Here is an 11,311-nt window from a genome sequence, read left to right as displayed (position 1 = left end):
AGAACTTGCCATGTACGTGGAAGAGTTAATTGTACCACACACTAATGAAATCAAGGAAATGGACATAAAAGAAGGTCCAAGTTGGATGGACCTAATCATCTAGTATCTCCGGGATGACAATCTCCTAGAGAAAAGAGAAGATGCAAGAATGGTGAAGCATTGGGCAACTAGGTACACTCTCAAAGACAGAGTATTGTATAAGAGGTTAGTTTTAGGACCTCCTTTGTTGTCTCGCGCAAGCAGGACCTAGTATGCCCTAGTCGAGGTCCATGAAGGCATCTGTGGTAATCACATGGGAGAACAGATGTTAGCATATTTTATTCTCCTATCCAGCAAAGACTCGCCGTCCCCTTGACATCAATACTGAGTACTCTCCTTTTCGCCATGTGGGGTATGGACATTCTAGGAAACTTCACGCTAGAGGCGGGAGGAAGACAGCTCTTGATAGCCGCCATTGATTACTTTACTAAATGGGTAGAGACCAAACCTATAACAAGCATTATCAAGAAACAAATGGAGAAGTTTGTCCTCAATAGGGTGATACATCAGTTTGGACTCTCAAAGCTCCATGCAACTGACAACAAAAAACATTTCAACAACAATAACTTCGACAACTATTGCAAGAAGCATGAGATTGACTTTAGAGCAACTGCCATGGCCTACCCTCAATGCAATGGCCAGGTTGAGGTAACTAAGGACAATGCTGAGTGGTTTCAGGTGCTGACTTGAGGATTCCAATGCTTAGTGGGTTCGAGGAGCTACCCCATGTCTTACAATCTTATAGAAACACAGCTTGGGTGCCTATAGGCGAGATACCATGCAAGCTGTCATATGACACTGATGCCTTATTACCTATTGAATTTCTAGTTGGATCTGCACAATCCTCGGAATTTGATCAGGGCTTCAATGAAGAGGGTCTCTGGTCAAACTTGAAGTTTTTGGACGAAGTGTATGAATCAACAATCTACAAAAACATTGACTACTTAAAGAAGACCGCTAAATACTTCAACGCCAGGAACTTTCAAGACTTTATTACTAGCTCTCCTTTTTTTTGGGGGGGAAGGGAGGGGGTAACTAGCGATCAATTTCGGTCGAATATGTTGCTATTTTCTACAAGTCAAATAGCCAAGCCAGATTTTTAGAAGCCAAGGACTTGCTATAGGCAACGCTCTGTCGAACACTGAAGTTCTTCCAATACAATGGTCGGTCTCCAGAGATCTGAAAGCGACATAAATTGAATTCCATCCAAACAAAAACCTAAAAGAAAGTAATGTTTTAAGACTGTTGGTGTGTTCTACGGTTAACGATCTGCTGAGGTGGATCATCTGGCTGTGACAACAACTAGAGATCAACAGTGATATATTTGTCCCCATAGTCTATATCTTGATTAAATCATTTTTTTTTTGTGGATGTATATATCCTTGTCGCTTTCAATTTGAATAAATCTTTTTTTTTTTCTACTAAAAAGAATAAATTGGACTCTTCTATAAGGCCCATTAAACCGTCAGATCGTAATCAATTTGAGGCCTATATTTAGAACAGGAGTTGAGTATGACTCAAATACGTCAACAATAACAAGATAAAGCAGATCCTTGAAGCATCCTTCTCTGTCACCAAATGGGTTCGATATGCTCAGATTTCCACATTTCTACATGTAACCTGGCCAGACTAGTAGTTGAAACACCATTGATACTGCTGCAATTATCAACAAAAGACTAAGCAGTTAAATCACAAGATTCAGATCCATTGCTATTCTCACCTTCTATTTTCTTCTCCTTTGGAAGGTGAAACAGCTTCAAAGCTCACATCAGTAAAACTTTGATTAGTGTTCTTATTTTGTTTTTCATTTAATAATGCAAGTACAATTCCGTTAATTATAAACAGGTTGTACAGTATGATGCATTTACATACTTGAGGATACTGCTCGTGGTACAAAGTTTTTGATAATTCAAAATGGGCAAGAGGTTTCTTAAGCAGCACTATCTGATCCAGCTGATTTCTCAGAGGTCTTGGAGGGTGAAGCCCTAGCACTTTAGGTGTTGCTCTATTTCATAGGTGAGAGCCTGGAATTGGTAGAGGTTGATTGTTGTACTCTGGAGAAGGCCATTTTGGAGGGTTCACATATTCCAAACTGTACATGGAGTGTAGTATGGGATATTAAGCAATTGGCATCTCGATTTATTGATTGTAAGTTTTCTTATTCACCAAGAGAGACTAACAGCTAGGCGGACTCTCTAACTAGGAAGACAATTTCTTTATCGGGTAGGATTGACTGGCTCATTTCCACTACTTGGATTTCCAAGTTATGTAACTCGGATTTTAATTATTCTACCCCTTTTGAATGAAGTTTGGTTTATCCCAAAAAAAAAAAAAAAAAAAAAAAAAAAAAAAGAAAAAGAAAAAAGACTTCAACAGTGAAGGTTAAAAAAAAATCTAGTGTTTCAATCAAATATATTGAAATTATCGTCATTGACTAGATTGATTTCCCTTTCACGAATGTGAACATCTAATCATAATTCTTTTTGGTATGTAGTTTTCTCCTTGTCACCATCTTCTTCTTCTTCCTTTTTTTCTTTCTTTCTTTCCTTTATAAATTTTTAATTTTTTTTACTTTTTTAATTTTTTAAAATTTTTAATTTTTATTTTTTTTTTTAATTTTAAATTTTGAATTTCTTTAACTAAACACTTACAATTTTACCTATCAGAACTATTGGGACTGGACACATTTATAGGTTTAACATAGTTTACATATCAAAGAGGTGTGCTACATTTTTGGATAAATAAAAAGAATTTTCACTATGTAGAAACAATATTATATAGAGATCTCTCAATCAACCACCAAAATGGCTTTTCAAAAATTCGCATCCAAAATCGTAAGACAAAAGTCCCAAATCTCACAATGACTCATAAGAGAATATAGGGTATATATATATAATTAGGTAAACGGGTTGGTCCATTAGGTCATTCACCTCACTTACCAAAATATGTTGATGTAAATTTATCTTCAAAGCCGAGTACAAGAATTCAGGTCACATATAACAAGTAAAGTTATGAACTACCAATGTAATGTATGTAAGTTTAGCCTAATGGCTTGAAACGATTCATAATTTTAAGGAATGGCCATGTTTAAAATTCTGATCCCCAAGAACTATGTGGTTATCTCTATCCTTGTAATCAAAACTATAGGACAAAATCCATATGTCACCTTTCAAGAATCACACTTAGATAATTACATGATAACAAACAAAAGTTTCTCCTCTTGTTCTTTTTTGACGTTTTTCAAACCTAAATTTAGGAAAATAGTACTCCTTGTATTTTCTTATATGCATTTGCAAAATAGATTCTAAAATTCTAGTTAATCTGATGATGACATTAAAGACTAAAACTTTGTTGACTTATTAGGAATTTTTGTAATAATAGTAACTCAGTAGTAATTGATTATTAATTCATGGCGCAAATTATGGAGGTCGGAAAAATCAACATTTGACTAAATACTGCATTCACAATTCAGTGATCACATTAATTTTCCATTCATGAATGCTACCATTGATGTGGAATAGTAGCACAAATAATATCAATGTACCATTCATGGGGCACTTGTAATTTTGTCCGCATGGTTCTTTCCCCATCACTTTAACTATGCCTTCTAAGTGATGAAGATATCCTACATAGAGAGATAATAAGACCAAGGAGGTTTTGGATTTAAAACTCCCTCTCTCTACTTCTTCCTCCCTCCCCCACCTCCCCAAAAAAAAAAATTCTCTTAACCCTATGGACCCAGTCTTGTATTTTGTTCTCTTTCTTTTTTTTGGATTAAGGATCTGTTGGAATTTATTAATATAATTAATAAATTAAATACCCAAGGGCAAATTTGGAAACTCACTATTAAGACGGTTACAAAATAGGGTTATATATTTTGGTAACCACCGCATAAGTGAGTGTGTTTACATTACGTAAGTTTTCAAAAGAAAAGGAGGCGGCTCCCATCTCTCTCCCTCTCCCAAAGAAACGCAGGAAGGGGAAACCTAGTGGAGGTTTCATTCCTTTGCCTTAGATCTCTCTTTCATCTTTTTTCCACACGGCATTTGGGTTGTGGAAATACTTCCCTTTCCTTGTGATTGTGAAATCATCTTGGTAGAGATTTGGTGGTGGAACGAAAACGTGGATCCAGATTTACTTCCGCTGTGAATACTTCACAAAAGAGAAAGCGAATCCAGGTAAGGAATCTTTCCCCCTTCAATTAATTGAATTGAACTAATTGGAGTATACCAACAGGTTCAGACTTTATTGATTTGAAAGTAATAATAGACACTCAGAAATGAGAACCACTGACACTCATCCCTACAACAATAGTTGTCCCATTACACCCAACCGCTCTGGTTCCCATAAAAAACAAGAAACAAATCCAACAACCATACAATCAACCACCCCAAAGGACTGGTCCAAATCCCAACCAAGATTGAATTTGGGAATTTGCATTGCAACCCAATCTAACTCCATTTGCATTCGTCTAGGCCAGCCACCTATAGAAATTGAAGTATGATGCTTAGCCGCTGACTCTGCAAAGTAATCAATGATAGGACCTTACAATAACAGTGAGAAATCCTCCACTTGATTCCCTCCAAATAACCTTGCAATCATTGCCCTTTTCGAAGGATAAGCCAGTGGATTTGATGAGATTGAATCGCAAACACCACCCCCACTGAATTTGTCTCAGTCCATAGCTTCGTTATACCAAGGACTACTGTTGTACCCTATATGAGCCCGAAAAAGTCTGCTTCTAGACTTGATTTAGCACCCAAGTAGCATCGAAAGGATGACAATACCCCAAGCCTTGAGTCCCGAATCAAACCCCTCTCCAACACCCGCATGACCAAAATTACCCAATGCAGACCCATCTATATTTAGTTTACACCATCCCTTTGATGGTTGCTACCACATTGCTTCTCTTGGAGACTTGTAGGGTAACACCTTGATGTGAAGTGATGCCCTTTTAGCAAATTTCAGCTCATCATTCCCAAGTCCAACCTCCACTGTAATGGGTTCAACTTGCAACTCCAGCATTATCATCTTATAGTCCCACTCTACTCCACAAATCAAATTTTCATGTTTCCTTGCATTTCGCTCTAACCATGTGACATAGCGAGTTAGAAGGAACCCTCTCAGCCACATGCTAGCTAGATGCAACACTCTAGTCTTTCATTTCCACCAAACCCAAATTTCCATTGTCGACTGATTTACCTCCCAACGAAACCAAAAAGACCAGCAAAGTGCCCCCATAGACATGTCACAAACTCACCTTGAGCAGATAAGTGATCAGCACTTTCTTCAGCCTTCTCACATTGGACACACCTAAAAACCAATGGCACACCAGTGTTGCAGTATTGAGTCTACCAGCAGCTTGCCCAAGAGAAGTTTCCACCCAAATAGGCTCTGATAAGGAAGCAAATTCACACTCCAGACTGCTTAAAACCTAAACGTTTCCAAATTTCCTTCTAAGGCTCTCCCATGCTGACTAAATCATGAACTTACCATCCATGTCTAGCTTCCAGTGGTAGCAATCTTAGAAGATGCATCATGGAGTTCAATTGATTGTACATCCTCCGTAACAAACCTCATCGTGTTCAAAAAGATAGGATGAAGTACCCACCCGTCATCTAAGATAAAATCAGCAACTTTGAGGGTAAAATTCTGGAAAAATAGCATCACCAAACTGTGTATAGTCAGCGATGGAAAATAGCCCAACCCATCAATCATTCCAGAACATCACTGCTTCATTGTTATCTATTGTCCACTGCTCCTAGTCACCAATCTTTTTCCAAACTTTTGGGGCTAGGAAGAATGGAAGAGCACTACATTACATGTCTTAAGAGACTGATATGGTCCCACCTAAAGTTCCACCTTCAAATATGACAAAAGATAAAGATAAAGATCCAGAGACATTACACAGGTCCTCAAGGAAGGGGAGACTACCTTTGAGATTATCTGATGACGTGTAAGGGTGGGGTGTGAAAACCTTTGACAGCTGTTGTTAAGCTGTAGTTAGTTTTTGTAGCAAGCTGTAGTAAGCTGTAGTTAGTTTTTCAATTCGTGTACCTATAAATAGAGTACACTCGTTGAATATAGATAACAAGAATTACAATTCCAAATTTCCCTCTCTTCTCTCTAATTTCCTCAGTTCTTCTCTCTCTTCATCTTCTTCTTCTTCAGATCTACTGATTTCACTCCAGTCTCTACCACTGGGGAGTATGTCCCAGATAGTGTGTGCTTGAGGATATGCACTCCTAGAATGGTGGGGAGATCCAAGCCAAGATAGCTGGCTGCTTGAGGGTGGTATCCCCAAACCATGGGTGCTGGGGGCTAGGTAAATCCCTACATATGCCAATTTATGCCAATGGTCATGCTGAGTGGATGGTGAGGATGAAGAGAGATCACAAGCCATGTGGGGACCTAATATCCCTTAACCCTAGTTGTGGTATGTAATGTGGCCCTAACCTATACCCCCAGTGGTGTACATTCTTTTCATGGACTGAGAGACCATCGTTAGCAGCTGGTTATTATTAAAGCATGTTACCACAATTAAAGACCTGCATACATGTAGGACAACATCATATGCATTGGATGTGTTTGTTTTCTCCTCATGAGTTTGGCAAAACTCGCCCATCAGAGAACTTTTTTTTTTTCAAACGGAGTCGAAGACTTTGGACATGGGTTTGGGACGTCATCCACAAGGGAGGCGAGGTGTAGATTAGAACATAGTTGAATTTAACTTCCTGCTTGATTACTTTTCAGTAATAGATTGGACAACTATAATAAATTAAGAACCTTAGGAACAAATTCCCCTTTTAATTTTACTTTACTTTTATTGGTTATCTATGTTGTGAATGTTGTGGACATGTGTTACTTATGGTATTGCATCAGCTGATCTAAGAGGGGCCTATGTGGAAATCTTGTGTCGTCAAGCTAATATGGATAGCCCCCCAATCTGGAATGTGACAATTACAATCTGAGGAGAAGACCCTAGATAAAACAAAGGAGGAGTTTACAATAAAATTTGGTGGATTGACCCAGCAAACCCTCTTTGGAGAATGTGAGAAGAACCCTAGAGCTCTCTCTCTAAGGCCAAGGAAGATCCCCAAGCATCCGTGAGAGTTTCTGCCGTCGAATCTTCTTCTTCAAGTTTTGCAATCACTCTCATTCTCTCTTTTGTTTATACCCATCTTTGTGATTGTGAGAAGGGTGTTAGCTACTGTAATGACCTATCTTTTGTCCTCATATTTTTCGAGTGAATCCCCATTCACTCTATTCTTCCTGTGAACAACATGGTGTGATTTCGGTATTAATCCTAGCATGATCTTTATGATCTTATTCTTACTTGAGTTATTTGATTTCTAATCCATGTTAGATCTATTCCTAAGTTATTTTTTTGACCATTATTTACTATTTTCTTATCTCTCCCATTCACTCTAGTCTATCCGTGAAATCAGCTGACTGACTTCGGATTAAGCCTATTATATAATCTGTTGGATTTCTACTCCGTTGACCATATTAGATGCTTAGATCATGATAGATAGTCTCCTTATACTATTTAAGAATTTTACTATTAATTTTGGAGTGTTTCAAAACCCGATCGAAGAGATTTCGATCAAAATTGGGGTTTATGTCCATACATAGAAGGCCTGGTCGATTTGGGCATAGAGACAACAATTGTCCTTGTTTTGGTCCTTAATGGTTTGTTCCTTATGTTGAATCCTTGTTTGATTAGGTTTTCTTTGGGGACTTTGGACCTACCCTTTGATTTTTTCTTCGGATTTTACAAATCGATCTTAAGGTGGGTACGTTCACTCACAAATTGACATGATTACTTTCTTTACTATTGAAACTTGTAAGCATGAGTTAACTACTGTCTTAGGACTAATTCATTATTTTTATACTTCTGTAATTTCAGAATATGATTCATTATGTTGAATTGCATACTTGTATTAATCTAATTGATTCTATTGTGATTGGACCTTAACATGATATATTTATGGAATTATATTAAGATGTGATTTCCTAGGTTGTAATTGTGGAATGGGGAATGCCACTTGGGTGTTTCTGTCTCAGGACACCAGTGGAGATGGTATGGGACGCAATCCTATGGTGCCCCTCGGCGCTTTCCGCAATTACTGAATGTCATACCTAGACTTGTCTAGATGTTTTTGGCTAGGAAACCTTTTCATATCTCACCCTATCGGCAAGGGAATAGAGGCCGAGTGACCCGTGGCAACAATGAGGATTGTGATCACTCAATAGCGGTATCCAACTAGTGAGAGGACACAATCACATTGTGGGGTCCATTCATTGGTAGGGTCGCACATAATAAGTCTAGTCTCATGGGTGTTCAAGACCGGTAGACAACCCGTGATAGGACATGAGAGCTTCCCGTTTATTATATGTAGATGACCAATAGGGTTAAGAGTCTGTAGTCCGAGTTGGTTGGAGCCATATGATACCATGACTCTAGGGGGGAATCAGAGGTTTTATGTCATCAATGGTTGAGATCACGTGAAGTATATATCAATAAGCTGGATTTTTAATTGGACATAATGAAAATATAATGCTAAAAATGGAATTCACCACCCATGACTAGCAATCATCAATTATAAACAGTTTACTGTTATATCATTTGGCATTTGGCCCGCACACTTGACACTTTGTCAATTTTGCAGTCAAACAATCCAACAACACAAGTGGATAGCATTCCCAAATCCCAATCCTTATTTTTTCTTGAAGAGTGAACCGAAAAGTCAATCTCTAGGGCATCAGTGGCTGTAAATCCTGCACCATCGAGAATCTCAAATGGGTTCTCTGTAATCGTAGATTTTTGTTCCCCTATATTACTCTTCTTAAAATTTGTTCTTTCATCCTTCTTTCCTTCTACCAAATGATTTTTCTTTTTCTTATCTTCTTTTCCATTTCCTTGTCTTGCGGACTCTTGCATTGTCCACGGACAATTTTTTAAGCAATTTTCTGAGAAAATTCAGATCAGTTATTTTGATTCCCAAAATGTAGATTGTATACACCTCTGTGTTAGCTTGAGTGAGAAGAGCAGTGTGTAGCTTCCTCGGAGATAGATAACACAATGGGTGTGATCTGGTTATGAGTGTATCAGTGAAATTACCGAGATTAGGATTCAGTCTGAGGCTTACCACCTCTATAATAACACTGACAAATCCACAAAACAGGGTTTGCAACAAGAAGACAAAAACCAGTTTGCTCAGAACTCAACAAATGGGTAAATGGGGAATTGCATATCCAAACATGCCTGTACTGATAAAGACTTAAAACTGTGAAAGCCATGCTACATTGCTATGCTATGTTACAATAATCCTTCATATTACAAGAATCTCATGACATGATGCCTTCAACTTTTGCTGATGCCAACACTGGCGATTTCCCAGTTTTTCTGCCCAATTAAAAGAGAGGTCAAACATGTGGTACATATTTTGAGCTATGGCTTGTACAAGAATGAGCTTAACATGGAGAAAAGACAATGAGTGAAGCAAGTAAAAATAGCAAACAAAGGGGGCACCTTGATGATAAGTCAGGGCTGTTGAACCTCTCTAACTTTAGGGGGGAGGGGCAGGGGGAGGCGGAGAAGGAATCTGCTTCGCTTTGTCAGTGATAGAGAATGGCAGTAACATTAGAGAATTGTACATGGGCAAATTTCTGGGAAACAAAACAGAAGAATGTCATTTCCATGGGTTGTGCAGAGCGATAAATATCATCTAAAACCATATATTAGAAGAAATATAAATTGTAGATTGTCTACCAAATTTGTCATTTATTAAGAACTGTGCTGAGGTAAGTAAGCCTTGTTAAGGAGACGCCCTCCTCATCTAAGCGTGTAACATAATTCTGTCATACGTGTAGTACCACATTAACTGTCACCATCCATGTTGTCAAGTGGTGACTTGGTTCCTCTCAGTATTCCATCAAACCTAAGTGGTATTTGTTTATCAGAGGTGGTGTCAAGCACCACGAATCTGGGTTCACAGTTTGGAAACTGCACAGACTGTTTAATTGGGATGACCCTAATGTTGCAAACCATCCATCACTTGCTTCTGAAATAGAACCATGCCACACTGCACCCAAATTTTAAGGTGCTCGTGAAGGAACAGTTGTGAGACACCCATTCAAGTGCACAGCAGGTGTATTTGCAGTTCTGTTCCATTTAGAGGGAAGCGTGGAGATGTTCCTTGATAATTTTGTTCAGTCATTAGAGCACTCAACTAATACTCTGGTTCCTCTAATACTGCATCACCTTTGAACAAGACAAATCGAATCAAGACTGAACAAATAACACGTAGGAGATGCAACTTACCTCTCATATTGCTGGGTGGGAGAGGTTGCACTACTACATGTATTGTAATTTCTCCACATGGAATAATACCATCAGAGAATAATCCGGACCTGCACAGTGTCCATTTATCCCCCAAGAATTTCCCTTCGAATACGAGTTTTATCTCCTTTACATTCTTTGGAATGACCCAATGTTCTGGCAATGGAGAGGCTTCATTAGAAAACTAGATGCTAAAAATAGACATCAAATGAAATGAAAACCTAACAGAAACCAATTCAGAAGCAATGTGGTATACTCAATCAACGAACTACTGCACCATGGACAGTATGAAAGAAATGGTGGATGCTGATGCCTGGTCAGAACAAGCCGGAAGATGATATAATTAGTCATTTTTGGCTCTCATGTATTGCATAGTCAGGGAAAGACATCAAAGGCATAACCATGTTCAGGTCAAATGACAAGCACCTCAAGCTTCACATATTATACTCAAAAGTAATCTTAGGAATGAAAGAATCAGTCACACTTATATATTCTAAGCCAAGTGCCAAGATGCAAGATGAACCTCAAACACATTGAGAAACATAAAATGGTTTTGAATGGAATAGAAAGATCATTAGTAACTGAAAAATCCCATAAAAAACAAAAAACACAATTTCCCCTCATACTGGTAAACAACCCCCACCATATATTCACTAATTTTTCTATACGGCTAAACCTGACACATATCAGGATTAAGCAATGGGTAGCATCTGGGACAGACAAAAGTTGACCAACATCTACATCCCAGAACTAGAGACCTAGCGTTTTCTGTCAATTTTGACCAGTTCTCATCCCAACATTTGATGAAGATTTTCAATTTGTTCCATTGTTTCTTGCCTAGGTTTTTTAGAGGAAGATAAGTAACTTGTCAACCCAATAACTTCTCTGTTCAAATGTTGGGATCTTCATTTTCAGTCTCTCACAATC

The 11,311-nt window shown here is 38.3% G+C and overlaps 1 protein-coding gene across 1 annotated transcript; it reads left to right on the top strand.

The window, feature by feature from the left end:
• The first annotated feature begins 384 nt into the window (after window positions 1–384).
• LOC149016005 (uncharacterized) lies at window positions 385–933 on the top strand. Its single transcript, XM_089156647.1, has 2 exons — window positions 385–717; window positions 868–933. Exons 1-2 carry the CDS (start codon window positions 385–387, stop codon window positions 931–933), a joined length of 399 nt encoding a protein of 132 aa, XP_089012773.1.
• Window positions 934–11,311: the final 10,378 nt, after the last annotated feature.

This window comes from Hakea prostrata, chromosome 5 (assembly GCF_041222555.1).
Source record: "Hakea prostrata isolate BN-2017 chromosome 5, UWA_Hpros_2, whole genome shotgun sequence".
In the NCBI taxonomy this organism is placed as follows: Eukaryota; Viridiplantae; Streptophyta; class Magnoliopsida; order Proteales; family Proteaceae; genus Hakea; species Hakea prostrata.
The sequence above is the reverse complement of the archived record's forward strand: the minus strand, read 5'-3'. Positions and strand labels throughout refer to the sequence as shown.